This window comes from Colletes gigas, unplaced genomic scaffold (genome assembly GCF_013123115.1).
Source record: "Colletes gigas isolate AHSC1104 unplaced genomic scaffold, ASM1312311v1 Colletes_gigas_Sc00011, whole genome shotgun sequence".
NCBI classification, from domain to species: Eukaryota; Metazoa; Arthropoda; class Insecta; order Hymenoptera; family Colletidae; genus Colletes; species Colletes gigas.
In genome coordinates this window covers 7405872-7425766 of record NW_025106640.1, presented here as the reverse complement: position 1 = coordinate 7425766, position 19895 = coordinate 7405872, and the positions used below count along the sequence as shown (strand labels likewise).

The 19895-nt window shown below is 46.2% G+C and overlaps 3 protein-coding genes across 3 annotated transcripts; 1 reads left to right on the top strand and 2 right to left on the bottom strand.

The window, feature by feature from the left end:
* Positions 1-697: 697 nt before the first annotated feature.
* LOC122398177 (mediator of RNA polymerase II transcription subunit 22) lies at positions 698-1873 on the bottom strand. Its single transcript, XM_043397842.1, has 2 exons — positions 1218-1873; positions 698-1101 (listed from the first exon to the last, which is right to left on the bottom strand). The coding sequence occupies exons 1-2, from the start codon at positions 1318-1320 to the stop codon at positions 782-784; spliced, it is 423 nt and encodes a 140-aa protein (XP_043253777.1). The 5' UTR covers positions 1321-1873; the 3' UTR covers positions 698-781.
* A 1014-nt stretch (positions 1874-2887) lies between these two features.
* LOC122398100 (gamma-aminobutyric acid type B receptor subunit 1) lies at positions 2888-13432 on the top strand. The gene is made up of 15 exons (XM_043397693.1): positions 2888-3369; positions 3520-3618; positions 3713-3847; positions 3914-4084; positions 4153-4651; positions 4807-4934; positions 5009-5301; positions 5384-5627; positions 5806-6049; positions 6115-6509; positions 6630-6768; positions 11219-11731; positions 11804-12732; positions 12818-13045; positions 13133-13432. The coding sequence occupies exons 1-15, from the start codon at positions 3232-3234 to the stop codon at positions 13253-13255; spliced, it is 4278 nt and encodes a 1425-aa protein (XP_043253628.1). The 5' UTR covers positions 2888-3231; the 3' UTR covers positions 13256-13432.
* Positions 13433-13619: 187 nt separating this feature from the next.
* On the bottom strand, positions 13620-19664 carry LOC122398101 (RE1-silencing transcription factor-like). The gene is made up of 3 exons (XM_043397694.1): positions 18146-19664; positions 15874-16017; positions 13620-15712 (listed from the first exon to the last, which is right to left on the bottom strand). The coding sequence occupies exons 1-3, from the start codon at positions 18529-18531 to the stop codon at positions 14461-14463; spliced, it is 1782 nt and encodes a 593-aa protein (XP_043253629.1). The 5' UTR covers positions 18532-19664; the 3' UTR covers positions 13620-14460.
* Between the last annotated feature and the right edge of the window lie 231 nt (positions 19665-19895).

Below are 19895 nucleotides of genomic sequence, written 5' to 3'. Positions count from 1 at the left end.
GCTTTTCGTTTTAATTCCACGTTATCGTTCGATCGATGCTTGATGGGTCTGTGTCACAGCGTTGCATTTTACACTGTGATATTTTTATTATTTTTTTTCTTTTTCCTAGTATCGATATATAATTGCTTCCCAATTTTTTTTAAGGAACCAGTACCGTGTGTCGACCGCTCAGTTTGTATTTCTACAGTACTACGTACGGAGCAGACGAGATTACGATCGTGGAACATTCCGAGATTGAAAACGTCGCGCTGTTTATTTTTTACTCCCATCTGTCGATCGTTCAAGTGTCGACGTAATCTCGCTGCTCCGGTCGAGGGAACTCCGTATTAATTGTAAATTATCGCTGTACAGTATGGAAAGGCATCGTCATACGAGAAAGGATTAAAAAGAAAATAGTATTACGCTCTAAGATTATTATTGTCACTATTCTCATTATTATTATTCTTATTATTATTATTGTTATTATTATCCGAAGCTTGAATCCACATTACCTTATCGAGTATACTTACCAGTTAGAAGTATCGTGTGATGTATCGTCTGTGTGTTACAAAGTATTCAAGTAATAAAAATGAAACAATTACGCCCGAATTATCGTCGAGCCTATCTTCCCACGTGTCTTGTCAAGCACTCGAATTAAGAAGCAAGAATGTACTATCAAAATTATTCTTATTTATTTAAATAAATATATACAGTTTACCAAACCAATCACATTTCGGTTCAAGGTATGGTCCATGCAGCGACAAGTACACGATCATGCATCCTTGAGAACAAAAAGTTTTTGTTATTTGTATATAGACGTGTAGTATTCTTCTTCCAAATCGTACAAATCAGCAGCCATGTCGTCCCTCAATGATGCTAATTTCTGATCGCATTCCGCTTGTTTCGTCCGAAACAATTTGCTGTTTTGCGCTATCGCTTCGTTCACGGAGGGAAAGTCGTTCAGTATCAGGTATTGTTTTATATCGGAAACAAGTTTCATCAAAGATTCCCCCGCACGTACGATATTCGCTGCTCTTACGTGCATCTCGTACGTATCCTGTTCGCACTGCGTCATCCGAGACAATTGCGAGTCGCTTTCTCCTTTGGCTAGTTTTATGATTTCTGGAATTAGAAGGAATTTATTACGCATAATTGTACTTTGCAACGCGGTTTCGCTTTCGTCTTAAAAATTGGACGAACGCTTGGCGCCGCGTAAAAAGTGAGGTTAGGATGCCTACCTTCGAAATTCTCCAGCATCGACTTCACGTCGTCTTTTAATCTCGTCGTGTAGGATTTTAATAAAGCTTCTTTGCTTTGTGGCAATGCTCGTTGTGCAGCCATGATTTTGGAAAAATGAGCACTGTTTCTTCATAAAAACGTACCAGATCAAAACATGGGACCTAACATATACCCATTTATGACAGTACCACCAAAGAAGTATACGATAGACCGGGCATTCGATAAAAGGCTCTATTTCACGAAGTACAGTGTAACTTGTACGGAATAAAAGATATCAGACTTGATTCGTTTCACAGACTTTGCGTGTTGTGTTAGGCAAGTCGTTTCAGTCAGCAATCGTGAGATTCGTGACTAAGTAACAATTACACAAATGTCCACATCCTGCTCATAATTCGAGACTGTCTTTCATTCTGCTTACAACACATTTCGTGATAGTTTCGTGCCACATAAAGGCAAATTTAACCCTTCGACACAGTATATACGGTTCTAATTGTCGCACACCGAAACCTGGCCTGAACTTTGTAATAGGTTATGAATCCATTAAACAGATTATTTATCAAATACTAATTGTTTCATTTTAACACGCTTGTGTATACATTGTTTGATCGAAATATGCAATATAATGGTACTGATTTTGTTTCATAAAAGTTTGTTAGTTCGATTGATAATTCATCAAAGACATATCGTGAAACGACTAAAGCCGCGTTTTCATCGTGCTCATTGTTTATTTTTTCCTCTGACTTCATACGCAACGAGCGACTGGGAATTGCGCGGGAACAGAAAACGCGGCTTAACAGTTCGAAAGCGAGATGGAACTTCCATCTAGCGGCGAACGAAAGAACGTTGAAAGATAAAAAAGGTATTAGGTAAATGTTAGTAATTATTTTGCGTAAAACAGTTGTATATCAGTAAATTAAATGGACAATATGCGAAAGCATATTCAATTACCTTTATTTTAATATTTTCATACTAAAATAATGGATGTGCATATTTAAAAATTGTACCAGGGTAATAATAGTAATTTTATTCGTCCGTAATAATTATTTAGCTATTATAGCGGTGTTCGGATACATGCTGGTCATATATCCGAGCAGGTGAATTTCCAAGAATCGCTAATGCGATTTTATCGACCGAACGGGGGTGTACACGCGCATCGCTCGATTCAAACCCGCTTTTAATCGCCTCGGCAAAGATTGATCGACGACCTTCGAACAATACTCGAAAACCTGAAATTCGATAGCTGGCGTGTCGGTTGGACACGAACGAAGCACTAGATTAGATAAGGTCGGATCGATACGGAGTCTTTCAAAATACATTGTACGGTCTTGGAAGGCTTTCCTTTTTAAAACGATCAACTTAAAAGCGTACGCTCGTCGCAACGAGTGGTAGCTATCGAAACGAATCCACTCGATGCGCGCGAAGTCGATTTTCAAAGAGTAGTGCGATTCCATATTTTGGATACGTATTCTCAGGGGAGATATCGTTCGTTCTCAAATTGTGGCGTGCGTTTCGGGACACCCTGTATATTGATTTTTCAGTCGAAACCTAGGGGACGGAGCCGCCACATCCCCACTACGATTCTTGGTAGCCGGGATGAAATCAATAGGAAGCTCGCGCGAACGCGCTCCGTCCTCGTTGAATCCATTCGCACGCTAAATCCGCGGGGGTGTCGAGCGCGCGAGGAGGAGCGTAGAAACCCGGTGAACGATGGAGAACGCGGAAACGCGGTTTTGAACGTAGTCGGAACCTCGTCGAGGGTTAACGAAAGCGGTATCCGTTCGCCCGTCCAGCGCGTGGTGCTCTCGGCTCGGTGTAATCGTCGTTCCCATGAATTAGTGATCGTGACTCTGCAAAGTGACCAGCGATCGACGACGATGGCTGCGAGTCACGTAAGGAAAGTACGATTCTCAGCGTTGCGGCGTTGGGGTGTGTCGTAGGCCGACAAGGGGAATAGGCAAATTTTGTCCGAGGCATTCTACGCAGGTACGCGAAAGAATCTCACGAGCAGCCGCGATGCTAGAGCTTCTAATAATAATTCTAACGTCGATGGGCGCGATCGAGGGTTCGTTACCTCCCGACGACGCGGACAATGTGTTGCACATCGGTGGCATATTCCCGATAGCGGGGGAGGGTGGGTGGCAGGGTGGTCAGGTGAGTAATGATCGTAAATTAAATGTTGATAAGATGATCGACGGTATCGCTCGTCTTTCTCTTTTTTCAAGAAAACGATGCCATGTCCGCGAATCAATTTTTCTCAACCGGAGTTTCAGATTGGGTAGAAACTTATTTCTTATTTAACAGGCTTGCATGCCGGCCGTAAACCTGGCCTTGGACGATGTCAATCGCGAGAAGAACCTGTTACCTGGCTTCATTCTTAAGCTCCACTCGAACGATAGCGAGGTACTCCCGACTCGACGAAAAGTTAACGATAGATTTATGGATCGCGCACACTTTTATCGAAACTCTATAAATCTAGCGTTGATAATATTTTTAGTGCGAGCCAGGACTCGGTGCCTCGGTGATGTACAATCTACTGTACTACAATCCACACAAATTGATGCTGTTGGCCGGGTGTAGTACAGTTTGCACGACCGTCGCCGAGGCGGCGAAAATGTGGAACCTGGTGGTGGTGAGTAAGATTACTTAATTACCCTTCGTTTTAAAGATGGATGAAATTTAACTGGGATGTTTTCAGCTGTGCTACGGTGCATCGTCGCCAGCGTTGTCCGATAGAAATAGGTTCCCTACCCTCTTCAGGACCCACCCCTCGGCCACGGTGCACAACCCCACGAGAATCAAACTGTTGCAAAAGTTCGGCTGGTCTCGAGTGGCGATCCTGCAGCAAGCCGAAGAAGTGTTCATATCGGTAAGGCTACGTTAGACCAAACAATCGGTTTAGATCCCTGTTGTTCTCCACGAAAAATTCTTTGACAGACCGTAGAAGATTTAGAGGCGCGCTGCAAGGAGGCAGGGATAGAAATAGTGACCCGTCAGAGCTTCCTGTCGGATCCTTCCGACGCTGTGAGGAACCTGCGTCGCCAGGACGCGAGGATCATCGTCGGCCTGTTCTACGTGGTGGCGGCTAGGAGAGTCCTCTGCGAGCTCTACCACCAGAACCTCTACGGGAAGAGTTATGTATGGTTCTTTATCGGATGGTACGAGGACAATTGGTTCGAGGTGAACCTGGACAAGGAGGGGATCACCTGCACGAAGGACGAGATGAGGCTGGCCGCGGAGGGACACTTGACGACGGAGGCTCTCATGTGGAATCAAAATAACGACACGACAATCAGCGGTATGACGTCCGAGGACTTCAGACAGAGGTTGAACAAAATGCTCAAAGAAGACGGCTACGATATCGATAACAACCGGTATCCCGAGGGATACCAGGAGGCGCCTCTCGCCTACGACGCGGTTTGGTCCGTCGCGTTAGGTACGAAAGGGACTCGAGGCTTTCGGGCGCGAGATACGTCAGGGTTCAGAATGATTTTGAGGAACAAAGACGCAACTCACACCCGAGAGCCTCGACTAGGTACCGGAGACCGTCGGTTAAAGTAGGATTCAATCGCTCGATTACGTTCCTACCAGCTTTCAACAAGACAATGGAAAAGCTGAGCAAGCAAGGGAAGAGCCTGAAGAACTTCACCTACGTCGACAAGGAGATCGCGGACGAAATTTATTCCGCGGTCAATTCCACCCAATTCCTGGGCGTCTCGGTACGTGTCGCGAATAAATAGAAACGAAGCTTTATTTCGAGTGGCGGATCTCTGATCGATTTTGTGCGCTCTAGGGATACGTTGCGTTCAGCTCGCAAGGTGACAGAATTGCGTTGACCCAAATCGAGCAAGTAATCGATGGAAAGTACGTAAAGTTGGGATACTACGACACGCAAAGCGACAATCTGACCTGGAGGAACATGGAAAGATGGATAGGCGGCAAGATTCCGCAGGACAGAACCATCGTGAGGACCGTGTTGAGGACCGTCTCTCTGACTCTGTTCATATGCATGGGTGCTATATCATCGTTTGGGATCGTCATCGCCTTTGGACTGATCATTTTTAATATCTGGAACAGGCACAGAAGGTAAATTAAGTTTTCTTTGGACACTTACCAGCTGGATCGTTGGAAAAGTCGCGACGCAACTTGATGGAAAATAATTTTCCAGCGTGATCATGTCGTCCCATCCCGTGTGCAACACGATAATGCTCGTGGGGGTGATAGCGTGCTTCGTCTCGGTGTTCCTTTTGGGCATCGACGGCAGATTCGTGCCCGAGTGGGAGTATCCGGCTGTCTGCCAGGCCAGAGCCTGGATGCTGTCCACGGGTTTCACGCTGGCGTTCGGCGCCATGTTTAGCAAAGTGTGGCGGGTCCACAGACTCACGACGAAAACGAAAGCCGACCAGGCGAAGGTGAGACAAACGGACGACCCATGTCGTTCGATTTTTATCGCTTTAGCTAAGTCGATTCGACGATTAACCACGTGGCAACTGTTTCTAGTCTCTCACACGCAGTCTGCACCGCCCCTGCATGGTTCGCAGATCCTGCTCGTACGACCCTGGTCTTTAACGTATTCTCGGTTCTTTTTAGTTGTTCATGGCTAAACAAAAAGTTTCGTCCATACAGAAGAAAATCCAACCGTGGAAGCTGTATACGATGGTAAGTGGATTGTTGGCGCTGGACATTGTGCTACTAGTCTCCTGGCAGGTGCTCGATCCTCTGCAGAGGAAGATCGAGACATTCCCGCTGGAGTCGTCACCGTTTGGCGACGACGACGCGCGGATCAGGCCCGAATTGGAGCATTGCGAGAGCATCCACAATAACGTTTGGCTCGGTGAGTGTCGCGTAGATCCTGAAGCTGGTCGATCGAAAATAAAGAAGTTCTCCCCTTTCTTTCAGGTTTGATTTACAGTTACAAGGGGATCATCCTGGTGTTCGGGCTGTTCCTGGCTTACGAGACGAGGAGCATCAAAGTTAAACAGATCAATGATTCCAGATACGTCGGGATGTCGATATACAACGTGGTGATCCTCTGTGTGATCACGGCGCCCGTGACGATGGTGATCGCCAGTCAGCAGGACGCCAGCTTCGCGTTCGTCGCGCTCGCCATAATCTTCTGCTGCTTCCTCAGCATGGCGTTGATCTTCGTGCCCAAAATGATCGAAGTGATCAGGCATCCTAAGGACAAGGTCGAGTCCAAGTACAATCCGGACGTGGGCGTGACCAAGGAGGACGAGGAGAAGTACCAGAAGCTCCTCAGCGAGAACGACGAGCTTCAGAAGCTCATCGCAGCGGTGAGGGGGTTTCTCAATCTTCCATAAAATGTTATTCAAAATGTTTATAGAAAAAGGAAAATGTCACGGTTTGGAGCATGTTTTGATATTAATTTTGCATCGCTGCATCTGTTTTTCCAGAAAGAGGAGAAGATCAGAGTCCTGAAGCAGATGCTGGCCGAGCGGGACGCGTCCAAGGGCGGTGGGATGAACGTCCCCAAGGACTCGCTGATCGTGGCCGATTTCGTGACAGGCGAGGGGACCTCGGACAGCGCAATCGGTGGGGGCATTTCTGTTTATACGCGATCATCTCGAGCTTCTGCCTCCGACTTTGAGTTCTCGGAGTCGTACTTGTAGAACCCCGTGGGGCCGGGAATCGTTACGAATTTAAGCAACCTTGGGACCTAACACGGACAAGCTACGTCGCTTCTTTCTTACGAGTATCGGTTTTACGAACAGCCTCTGGAATCTCACACGCAAATTTCTATTTTCACCGAGCCCGCGCGATACGGTTTTCTCGATCACGGTCCTTTTACCGGACGCAGGTTTCGGTAGAACGGCCGAATCGTTCCGAGTATCGTACGAGGGGGCTGCAACGCGACCATATCCGGGATGGTCGCGCCGAACGACACTAAGTCGCGCACTTTTTAAATCAAACTACCAAAACGAAACGACGCGCCGTTGTTCCGAGGAACGACTTCGTTTCGATGGTTTCATCGTAGTCGGTACGGCTCTGTGTTAATGTATTCGGTGTCTAAACGTATAAATGTCCTTGAATGTATGTGTATACTAATACGTGTGCGTATGCGTAGAGAAAATCGTTAACTAAATGTGAGCAATAGAATGTCTCGACACGTACCGCGGTACCGTACGTTTATCAGTTGAATCGCGGATCGAAAAAGCTGGCCTACGTGTATTGCGCCCCGGTTTACAACGACAATTTTCGTTACCTCGAGAGTTTATCGCACAGTTAGGCTAAATCGCCGATTAACGAGATTATATTATACGACATATTTGTACAGAGAAATTTTATCGGATTCTACACGAGAAGTCGCGAGTAGGCGGAGTTTGCACGAGAACGGATCAATTACGCGAACAATTGAACACGGACCAAAACGCCACGCGAAACGTTTACTGTCATTGGTTTTTAAATATTTTACGAAAAACGTCGAGGTCCAAAGCAAGAGGGAAACATTTCCATTTTGAAACAATTTCGAATCGTTACAGTTCCACGCGCGAGGTGTAACGGAAAAGATGTTGCATAAAGTTTAGCCGCTTGCGATTCGCTTCGTCCAAGCGTTGCAACAAAAGATACCACGAACGTTCATTTCGTCTCAGGCCTAGTGGTCATTCTTTCTCCACCTCCACCATTTACTGTTCACGCATGGTTCCCAGCGATTGCAGTTAAATCTCGTTAGACGACAACCACCTGGTCATTTCCGTATCTGCGAATCGATGTGAACCTCATGAAGTCTGCTCCCAAATTGTACGGAACTCTCCGCAACGGTACGCGGGTATTGGCGATTATCGCGTACAGGTGTGACGTTCGAGCGCGGGCAAAACGAGATTCGTAACGTGCTAACGAGATTTAAACGCTTTCAACTGTTGCGCCATTCATAAATAATTTGGGAGTCTTGATGAGGTAGACCAACGCGATTAGGACCACCGGGACCACGCTCGAATCTCACGGACCCGTGCGTCCCCGCGACTCGAAATCCAACTAGGACGAAAAAAAAAAACACTGCTCGAGCCGACCGAAGTAATTATTTATGAATGGTAAAAAAAGAACAACAGATTTTTGAACGCTTGTCACGCATAATGTCCGGAAGGATTATCGCTTTTTCAATTCTTCTTTCTAGAAACGGACCAGGTCGGCTGAGAACGCAAGAGTCCCGTCGATTAGGACGACGAAAGCAATATACATGTGTGAACGGGCTAAACGCTCACGGCGAAGCTCTGTTTGTCTATCTGTCTTACTTCTTTATTCTAAAACTAGCATTAAATGTACACGCGTGAAATCCACCACGGAACATCGGACTCTGAATTTTCTAACCAGAAGGAAACGATCGGTTGATTCCCAGGGAAATTGTTTTAAAAGTATTGCGGGCGGGCTTTGGAATCGGATAGGTGTCGCGTCTTAGCCGAAACACGAGGCACCGTATCAAAAAAGGAATATTTCTAAAGTAACTTTCGTTCGGATCACGGAGTTCAACTTTTTCTAAAAACGTTAGACAAATCGAGACGTCGGGCTCGAGAACTGCTTTACATTATTCGGGAGAAGATAATGTGATTTGACTGCAATTCAAACTTTATCAGTATACAAGATGATTTATGTATGTGTATAACGTAGATTGGATAAGCCACGGAGCACAAGTTTTTTCGTACGTGCATTTCAATTTCGCCACTCTACGTGTACATGGTGTTTAGAAAGACTACGAATGTTTTTGTTGAAATCGTTTCTAGCATAATTCATCATCGTCGCGCTCATCCACGGTATTTTTTACTGTACTTCTTCGATCGACTGTCGCGCGCCCAGCGCCTGACTAAAATTGCTATACGATATACATATATATATACATAGTCTTATCGAACTGTTAAAGAAAGTATCATATATATGTACGTTAGAATATGGAGATATATTTATTTTTAAGTTTTTAAATTATAAAATTCGTTAAAAATTCATATACTGTATCTGTTATTAAAAACCCTGCGTTTATCGGTGTCCCGCTCTCGTATCCCTCGTATCGATATCGAGAAATCGAGCGATCGCGATCGAATCGGCTAAATTTTGCAAGTTTCAAACCTCTCCCTTTATTTCAAATATCAAACACAAAGAATTCTTGAAAGAAAATCATATATTTGATACATCGTAGATGCATGTGGCGATCACGAATATATGTAGTACAAATTAATATACGATTGTATTAAACAAAAATAGTCGAATAAAGGTTGTAACGTGTATTGTGGAAACTTGAAAATTTCAAATGCTCTGCGACGTCATGTGACGCGAGTTCTGCGCAGAAGCGGGAATTTGCGTTCGTGGCGCATGTCAGCCGCCATGTTCGCTGCACTGTCGTTTATACAAAATTATAAGGCGCGCGCGGTAAATTGTGTTTTCGACGTGTGTGGAATTTGGTTAAATCGCAGAGATGTCATTTGGTACGGGATTCGGAGTGGCAACTTCAACGCCTGCTCCTGCCTTTAGTTTCGGTGCCACGGCGTCTACTGCCGCGACGCCAGTAAAAGCGGGTATGTCGACTTCATTTAGGTTATGTTACATTTCGAATATCCACCTGCTACATGTGACTCTTTAAGAAATTTTCCCGATCGTGATGCTCATTTTGTATTGAGTCCATACAAACGTTATCGCGTACTTTGTATTTGTTACGGGAGATATCGTTGTAAATATTTGTGGAACGTCAGTTCGACCAGACACTCCAATTTCTAATACGCAGTTTCACCTTGATCCGTGTTTAAAATACACTTTACTCCCGCGTACATAATCATATCGCGATCTCCTATATCTTAGACAGTATCTTCTTTGATAAAAAGAATTTCCAGACTCTATGTAGACTTGCAAAGATCAGTATGCTCTAATCTCTCAATGAACCAAGATTAGTTTTGTTAGTACTGTCTGACATTTTATCTAGTAGAGGTTGATTTATACCGGAACATCCTGGTTCGCATTCCTTGTCACCTTTCCCAAAGAAATTTCTTTGCCTTTTTGATCTGGCTATGAGACAGGCTGTGATACAGCACATAAACAATATAACCACCAGGGCACTTAATAATGCAACTAAAACCGACGAATGGCTGTTGGATTCACCATTAGACTTAGTTGTTTCTGAAGATGCCATCACAGCTTGGGCATATTGAGATGTAGTTAATAGATCAAGTTGAGAAGTTACAAATTTTGCTTTTGGAGTTGTATCTTCCAAATAATACATTTCATTTGGAATTTTACCTAATGTTGTAATCATAACTTCTGCCGTAGCATCCTTAAAAGAAGTTATTACAGTAGAATTGATTGTATTAATCTGATGCCTGTAATGTATTGTAAAATGTCTTTGCAAAATATACCCCAATTGCTACATCCGTAGTACCCACTACGTGTAGAAGTTCTGTAGCAGTATCTTCAGGTTGTTTGGCATGCCGGATAACCACCTTACTGCCAGACATTGTAGTTATCTTCAACAATTTGCGTGCAAGTTGACCGTACTTGCTATTCTGTTAAATTTCCTACGTGTAATTTAAAGTTTCCAATTCTTGTAAATACATATAATGAACATACCTGATTATACCGATTGATGTATGACATGATTTAAAATTTTTGTACAATAACGTATAATTTAAAATATTTCAGAAAATTTGTAGATATGGAAACACTTCATATATTATAATATTGCCGAAGTATTTAACGTGCTCACGACGCGCGCAATTAACAAATTCCACGAATAAAATGCAAATTATTGTCGCGACCGTACGCAAGACATTTCTGTCATTTACTGATTTTCCTGTTCGTGGCATTTTCAGACCGGTGGAAACAAAAACTAATTTTTGTGACACAACGTTGCATAGTTTCACGTTATATGTGTATTGTTTCATAGTGTCCCCGTACGAATCATAAGTATATTCTTACATTGTAATAAATAAAGTACGAAAAAACTTGTTAATATATATTTCTAGTAAGTACAAATATTTAGATCGTTTAGAAACTGATCTTTCGGCAGGATTTGGAACGCCATCTTTCGGATTTAGTACGCCGGCGACTTCGGCACCGAGCCTGTTTGGTTCGTCCTCGACTCCAGCCGCCGGGGCATTCGGAACAGCTACTGGATTCGGTACACCGGCTGCTGCTGGCTTTGGTACTACCGCGACGACAGGTTTCGGTGCAACGCCTGCATTTGGTACGACACCTACCAGTGGATTCGGATCCACTCCAGCCTTTGGCACTACACCCGCTGCAACGAACACCGGATTTGGCACAACCTCCACATTTGGCGGCGCGCCTGCCTCCACAACAGGTTTCGGTGGATTTGGCGCCACTGGGACCACGTCTTCTTTAGCTTTCGGCGGTTTCAGCGGATTTGGATCCGCGACTACCTCGACACCGTCCTTTTTCGGAGGATTCGGTACTACGAGCACACCGTCTACCGGTTTTGGTACATCCACGGGATTCGGTGGGTTTGGAACCAAACCAACGTCCACAGCCACGACCACTGGTTTTGGTGGTTTTGGTACAGGTCAGTTCCGATAGAACGACATCTTTTTTTTTAATAATAACGGCATTGATGGATGTTAAATTGTTCATCCAGGTTCGGGATTTGCAAGCTTTGGAACTGGGTTGGCGCAACCTCAACAGCAACAGTTCCAACAGCAACAGTTTCAACAGCAGCAGCAATTGCAACAGCAAACTGCTAACACTATATCGGAAGCATTATATAATGCTGTTTTTAATTGTCAATTGTACAGCGATGAACGCGACAATATCATTGCTAGATGGAATCTTCTACAGTCGCTTTGGGGTACAGGGAAAGCTTACTATTCTATGAACATGCCCGCTATCGATCTTACTCAAGAGAACCCACTATGTAGATTTAAGGCTATCGGGTACAGTCGTATGCCCGAAGCCGACAACAACGACGGGCTGGTTGTACTTTGTTTCAATAAAAAGAAAAAAGATATCAAAGAGGGCGAGATACAGTTGATCGGTTTTATGAACAATATCTTAGGGAATAAGCCGAACTTGACGTTGACGGTGGACAATATAAAAGCAGTCGGCGAAGAAAAGAGTCAGGTGACCATCATTGTTACCGAAAAGGGAATCACCGGGGCACCGAGAAAGATTCCCGCCAACGAGCTGGTCGCGTATTTATCGCAACCGATGCAAAAGCAACAATTGGTACAAAACGGCGTGGAAGATATATTACCTCTAGTGAAACTAGATCCCGCTCAACTCAAAGAATATTTAGACAATCCGCCGTGCTCCATCGATCCTAGATTATGGAAGCAGGCTCAGTTGGACAATCCTAATCCGGAACTTTACATACCAGTGCCAATGATCGGGTTTCAACAAGTGAAACACAGATTAAAGTGTCAGGAAGAGGAAACGACCAGGCACAGAAACTTCTTAGACATGGCGTCGGAGGAAATACAAAAGCTACAGAGACAACACACGGCGATACAAGCTAGGCTTAAAGAGCATAGGAGAACCTTATTGGAACTTCAACACAGGGTACTGCAAGTAAGTATATTTCTATGATCTCGTTATTTCGATCGTTCTCTCTAGTCGCGTCTATATATTTTTACGATTGTATTTCTGGTGCAAGGTATTGGTGCGCCAAGAAATTACGCGGAAGGTTGGGCTATCTCTGCAACCGGAGGAAGAAGTTCTGACGCGTAGGTTCGAAGCCATGCACTCGCAGATTAGCGCGCCGACTCAGTTCAAAGGTAGAATTAGCGAAATGCTTTCTCAGTTGAGAATGAGAAGTCACGTAGATCCTCAAAATCAGGAGAGATACGCGATGGATCCTATAGCGCAGGACGATATAAAAGGGGTACGCAAAGAAACGAATATTTTCTGAAATAAATATACCTATCAAAAAGCGCAACTATTTTTTTTTTCTTTTTATTATTTGTTTCAGTACCTCTCGATGGAACAACAGGGCATGGCACAACTTATAGCAACGATAAACGCTGATCTAGAAAGTTTGAAAATCATTAAAGACGGCATGTCGGACCTTTTAATTAGTCATAGTATATCGTGAGATTTATATTTAGTTCCGTAAATTATTAACGTTTTTTCTTTCTTTTTTTATCAAAATTTTTACCACGATAAAAACGAGGCAATGGACCGTAACAAGAGAATTTTTGCAGCCTTGATATTTGGTGATATATTTATTATTTTTCGTCCGTTTCAAATCTATCGATCGACGGGAGACTCGATTCGCCTCGGAAATAATTTTGTTCTCACGTTACATGGCTGTTAACGACAAAGCGATTGCCTTTTTCCAGTGGAAGAAAATGTCGAGACGCGTTTATATTTCAGGTACCGACGAAAAAAAAAAATAAAATAAATAGATATTCGTTATATACAGAGAAAAATAAATGATTTTTACATAAATAATGTGCTTTATTGAATCGTTTCATGTCACCGAGCACACTCCTCTCATCAGAAACGCACATACTTTTCTCCATACGTCTTAACTTTTTGGATGACTATATCTTATACATAATATATCTTTATATACATATTATACATAGGCGTTTAGTATAAAATACCGGGATACTTTCGACCGCGTCTGATATTTCGAAGGCGTTATTATACAAAGGTTTTCCTATCGTAACGTTACGCTGGACTTGCATGCGACATATGCACAGGCGCATTGATAATCGATTAATCGAATAACCTGTAAATCTAGATCCGAGACTCTTTGATCGAGTCGCTGACGAATTAAGATTGAGCAAATCTCGTACGGTGTTAAAACTGTTTTCTTCTTCGACGGCTATTATAACGTTCTACGATATATTTGGTTTCGCACTCTAATCAAAACTGACAACTTTCTCGCTAAGATCAATCTCTCTTCTCACCGGTACGATTTCGTCGATGTCGATCTCCGTTTATCCACTTTGGTCCTAAGAAATTAGTGAGTAACGATCGAGTAAATTTTGTATCGAAAAATACGGGTTTCCCAAACATTCCGTGCATCCTCGGCAATCGCTTCGACGATAGACTCGAGTCGCGGGACGCAGAAACCAACCGTGGCCCGGGCAGAATTTCCACGCAATTCGCGAACGCTCGAAGTCGCCCCGTCGCGTGTTTCGTCGGAACGTTTCCAGATTTAACCGAGAAAATGGTAAACTCGAGGACGACCACGAGAACGTTTAACGCAGGCCACGGCGGGTAGCTTGAGCTGGCCACCGTCCGAATCTGAAAAATAATATCCACGATCTCCGGAACGAGGACGTTTCGTTACTTGTTGACCGTCAGGTCCAGAGGAAGATCTTGCTCCATTTCGGCGACGTTCTCGTTCTTAACGCGAAGGTCTTGCCCGCAGGTGTTGTTCGTGTCCACGATGTTGCCCCAGACGTTCTGCAACCCGTACTGCAGATCCACCGAGCCGAGCAGGTGTCTGAACAGAGGGTTCTGCGCCTTGAGTATCAAGTCGGAGAGGATCTTGGTCTTCTCCAGGATGTTGTCGTTGCTGTGCACGCAACACTTGCGACGGCAACAGCAGTCGGTGGCGTCGTTGCACGCGTCCTCCTTGATCGGCGTTTGCTCCACCTCCATCTTGATATCGTCCGCCCGTTTTATCACAGAATTCCTCACCGGCTCGCATACGGACGCATTGTTTTCCTTTTTGCAGGGCGTGCTGTTGACGATCGACTCGATGTTCCTGTAATCGACCGTGCACGGTTTGCTCTGGTGCTCGACGGGCTCCTCGGTCTTGATGGGCGTCGACTGCATCTCGATGCGAGGCGGCAGGGAGTCGGGAACGTGGCGGGGACTAGTTTGCGGCGATCCTACCGACTGGTTCTCGCCGATAATCGCGTTACTCGTTAGGTACATGGGATTCGCCCGAATCTTCTCCGCCATTATGTAATTCTCGTCGTAGATCCTCGGATGGATCTTGACGTCCTGTTCGTACGGTTTTCGCGGCATGATCTGATCCTGTTCTTTGCGTTGCTCTTGCAAATTGTACATGTTATTCCACTCGACGAAACTCTTCTGCTCCTCGAAGCTGTAGCTGATCTTGGGGCTCGAGCCGGATATGCTGCTCTCGATGCTGCTGTCCTTCTTGTCCGACTCCGAGTGTGTACTGCTGTTCTGCTTCTCCGGCGAGACCGCGTCGAACCTCGCCTTCTCCTGGGAGTTGTTCTCGTCGAAGCTCTTCTCCTGGACCTTGTCGTTATTGTTCACGTAGTGCCTGTAAGTCTTTACGTGTTTGCGCAGAGACGAGGGATCGGTGTACCTCTTCGGGCAGCCCGGAACCTTGCAGCAGTACGGTTTGTCCACGGCGTGGGTCCTGGTGTGCTTGAACCTGTCCGAGGAGTTTGAGTAAGCCTTGTTGCAACCCTCCACGGGGCAGACGTACGGTCGCTCGCCCGTGTGAGAACGAGCATGGATCTTCAGGTTCTCCGCCCGGCTGAAGCTCTTGTCGCATTGGAAACAGTGATGCGGTTTCTCGTTCGTGTGCGTCCGGACGTGGACCAGCATCTTGTATCTACGGGGGAAGAGATAGCAATATTATCATCCAATGGTATCTATATAATTATGACGGAGACATAATAGGTAAGACGATTGCTTAGGGTAGCGGTTTCCAAACTTCTCTACGCGCGAGACGAATGGTGAGAAATGATTATTTACTATTATAATTGTGCTCACCTAGCATTAAATCCACGTTCGCCTCTCGCACATCCTTCCCAGCCGCAATAAAATAGTCCTCGTGGTCCTGGCGCAGCATGGAGTCGCGCGACGTGTCCTGCCAGTTGTTCCAAGGACGTGAACCATCGACCACAATTTAGCCATCTGCAATCACAACGATAAAGGTTAGTCATCGAAAGTACAATTATTTCGATCTAATACACATTCGTGAAATTTGCTCAATGCAGTGTTAAGGGTAGTGATCTTCGGTCGCGCGATCATTCCGATCAGCGTGATCGTCAATGAGATCGCGATCGTTTAAGGCCAATATCTCGAATCTTTCTCTCATTCTCTCGCGGCCAATTGATCTATTTATACCATTTATTTCCCCTGTCGCTCATTTACCGAGAAATTCTAAATATAACCGACACGCGCGACGGGACGATTGTTGCATATTGATCGATCGACGAGTCCTCGCGTGCGCATCCTTGCCCCAAACTTCACAGATCGAATCGTGAAGCCAATGGCTGTGAAGGTTCTCGTTCGTTTAGGAATTATCTCGATTCTTCTTTTTTTCATGCATTCAGGGTTAAACGCGGCCCCGTAACGATCGAACGGCTCGTCGTCACGCGAACCAGTGGTGGCCAGCTACTTGAAAATACTGATATTTTGCGAATCGAAGGTATCGAGTTAAAGAACGTCAGGTGACACGACAGCGCAGGTGTTAAGTAGCTGACCACCACTGTTAAATACAGCGTCGATGCACCGTGTGACCTATCGACGCGCGATTTGCGTCAAGAACGTCCGTTCGACCGACCAATTGCTACCAATTCCGATGATTGTGCAATTGGCGTCGCTTGACACCAGTTGCTATTCCAGTCAACGGCATCGCGATCCACGAATCGACGTTCACGAACAGCTCGTCGCAGGGGTCGCGGATCAAGGTAACGCCTCGGCGTTTTATCGACGATCCGTTCGATACGACCCCCTGTCGAATCATAATAGAACGTTGTTTTCATGCTCTTATCGTTTAACTCAGCTTCCGTCATTTATATTTCCGTGGCGCGTGCAACCAAAGATCCCCGGAGTCGCGTTCCAGGATCCGTAATTCCAACAAGTACGAGCGTATCGTACGCGTATTCTGGTTTTCTCGACGATAAGCGCACGAGGCGGGCTCGTGCAAAGCACGCGCGCGATAAATGATCGCATCTCTGCAACCACGCTCAGTGGGCCAATCGCATGGCACACGCGAAACAGAGCTACGTTTAATACGCTCAAAATTAATATTTCTCAACGTCATCCTCGAAATAGTTTATCGTAAACCAAACGGTAAACGATGGAATTAAGTAAAAGGAAATAGCAACGTTAGACTCTCGGTACGTATCTCGAGAATAGACTTTTTTTAATTTTAGTCCATTCATGGACACGCCATGTCCTTAAACAGAGCGTGACGAGCCCTTTGCCACCCACGGGGTTATCGAAACGTGACTCGCTTCCGCGATCGTGAATATTCGTACGTGCTCTGGCGAAACCCGAGATTCGTCTCTCTTTTGCCGCGGATATCGAGGGTTCGTTGACTCAGTGCGAAGTCTACGTCGAATTTCGCGCGTTCGTCTCGAACGGATCGTCTGGAAACGCGACGGGTGGGACAGTCTACGACGCAGTAACTTTAGAATCTTGGTCGAACGCGGCGGAGCCGCTGCGCGTTTCCCGATATCGCGACGGATGCAGGCAAACTGGTTGCAACCGGAATACGCCTCGTGACGCGATTTCGCGTGCCCTCGCGCGCGCCGGAGATAAATTAGCGTCACTTAGGCGACTCGCGCGAGGCGCTTCCGGAAACGCGTTCGCGACCTCCTCAATATCTCGCGCCTACCAGTGGTTCTCTCCAAAAACTATGATAACATCAACTCAGGTTCCACGCGATTGTAGAAGAGCTGTTTTATTTGTAATTCGAGAGAGACGCGATATTGGTGGGGGCGTAGTGATAATTCGAGGATCTGCTTGCTAGTTTTTTCCGAAACGGAAAAACCAGTTTTTACGACAGAATTCGATGGGGGTTTATTTCGTAGATAGCGATTCCCAAGATATCCGACTCCCCTAGGCGACGTTGAAATATCGTTTGTTTACATCCGAGGCCATAACACGCAGTCACGACGGAGGGGTTCAAAGATTACGATTATTAATACTTTGGTGGGAGGATTAATCGGTTTAGTGAAAAGTCGAACGATTGGATCAGGAACGTAATTGGTAATGAACTTTGTAAAGAAAAGAAGAAAAAGTTGGAAATTACCTGCATTTCAATTGGGCGTTTTCCCCGCGCCGGATGGAGCCGAGTTCCAAGCTGGAACTGGAGGCGTCGGAGTCGCTGTGCGCAGGACTCGGTGGACCAACGTTCGCCAGGCCACCCGGTGTGACGGCTAGTCCTGGCAACGCGGCCGACGGAGATGTTGCTCCCAGTTCCTCCTCGACCGGCATCCTTCGCGGCCAAACCGGAAGGTCCAGCGTCGGCTGCTGATGCAGGCTGAGGCTCCCGTAGTAGCTGGAGTTCGGGCTGGTCGAATAACCGGAAATCGGGCTGTAAAAACCCGGGACCGCTCCTAGCAGGGTGCCCGGGTAACGAGCGGCGCCGTACGGACCAACGTGGCTTGGCATTCTACCCGGAACGTGAACGATCATCTTTATTCCCGTTGTTCGTTTCTTTTTTTCGGCTAATTCGACCAAAGACGCGCAAATTTCGCCCCGCGATCCTCTTAATTGGACGCTAGTTTTTAATTAGCCCGTTTGATACCCCGATAATAGAATCGTGGAAACTCGGTGGCCGTGTTTCTCCACCGGCTTGGTAAAGAGAAAGAGGAATTTACGAGCGGATTTCGTGTTCCCCGTGCCCCCGATCGTATCGCCGAAAGGTTTAAAGCCTTGCTCGCCGCGCGTCCTTCGTCCGCTTATGAAATCTCGGAGGTTTTTGGTTATTTTCATAAATTTTTAGTTGGGTCTGGTTTTTGCGGCCCGGCGATTCGGTTTCATTCGCGGCGTCGATTCGAACCCTTCGTCTCCTCTTCCCGCGTCCTCTCTGGCTGTGTTCGACGCGAGACGATCGATTCGCGCATCGGCGAGGATCGCGAACAAGACGTTCCAGGTCTTGCCAGCGCAGGAGTCGATATCCTTTCCGTTTTACTCGATCCTTTTCCCCCGGTAATCCCTGAGCACCGGTAGCAACAAGTCGCCCACGGTAACACAGTACGCTTCACATACACACAATCGCCCTCAGCGCGCGCACCCTTTTGTCACTCAAAGTCCGAGTCCGTATCGTCAGATGTATTTGAACCGGTTCGACTTGAGTATACGGTAGCTCAGGAACTGTTTGCTGTACTCGATCGAGAACATAACTAGGCTGGTCAGCGACAAATTCATCAAACACGGGCACACTCTTGTCGAAGTCCTTTTCGCCGTGGTCGTACGGCATGCGTTCCTTTCCCTCGTAAAGTCCCGACCACCCTCTTTGGCGATTAAACGGAAACGCCGATACGAGCCCCGGAACAGATCGTTTACAACCGATGCTAGATCACCGCGGTCTCCATTTTTCCGCGTTTATCGTGTTCCTCGATCTCCGCGGCGTCGAGCGTCGCTCGAACCTTATCTGTGACGCGTCGACGATCGGAGTTCACCCTCGAGGGACGTCTATGGCGTATCTCGGTGGTCAACTACCGTTCCCGATTATCGCTGCTAGCCGCGAACACGCTCGTCGGTATTCAACGATGGATCGAATCGAAGCGCCGGGAGGAACAGTCTCTGCGCGCGAAAACACCGCGACGAACGTTCAACTAATGTCAACGACAACTCCGCGTGGCCTTATATATAACCGTCCTATCGTCGCCGATTACGCCCCGCGCGCCTCCTCGCCCCTCCCACTAATACACCGACGCTGATAACGCGTAATCTCGTCGCTCCTCGTAGACGATGCGTCAGTGGACGAACGATCCAACGACTCTCGCGACCTACCGATCCGTTCAAAACCTGGGGTCGCCTTATCGCGACCAAGA

Excerpts from the sequence above, each read along its gene's own strand:
- LOC122398177 (XM_043397842.1), bottom strand. The coding sequence starts at position 1,320 with ATGGCTGCACAACGAGCATTGCCACAAAGCAAAGAAGCTTTATTAAAA. Across the intron at positions 1,102-1,217 it reads GATGCTGGAGAATTTCGAAG|AAATCATAAAACTAGCCAAA; the intron begins GTAGGCATCCTA and ends TTCTAATTCCAG.
- LOC122398101 (XM_043397694.1), bottom strand. The coding sequence starts at position 18,531 with ATGATCGTTCACGTTCCGGGTAGAATGCCAAGCCACGTTGGTCCGTAC. Across the intron at positions 16,018-18,145 it reads AACGCCCAATTGAAATGCAG|ATGGCTAAATTGTGGTCGAT; the intron begins GTAATTTCCAAC and ends TTGTGATTGCAG. Across the intron at positions 15,713-15,873 it reads GAACGTGGATTTAATGCTAG|ATACAAGATGCTGGTCCACG; the intron begins GTGAGCACAATT and ends CTTCCCCCGTAG.
- LOC122398100 (XM_043397693.1), top strand. The coding sequence starts at position 3,232 with ATGCTAGAGCTTCTAATAATAATTCTAACGTCGATGGGCGCGATCGAG. Across the intron at positions 6,769-11,218 it reads GACCTCGGACAGCGCAATCG|GATTTGGAACGCCATCTTTC; the intron begins GTGGGGGCATTT and ends ATCTTTCGGCAG. Across the intron at positions 11,732-11,803 it reads TTTTGGTGGTTTTGGTACAG|GTTCGGGATTTGCAAGCTTT; the intron begins GTCAGTTCCGAT and ends TTGTTCATCCAG.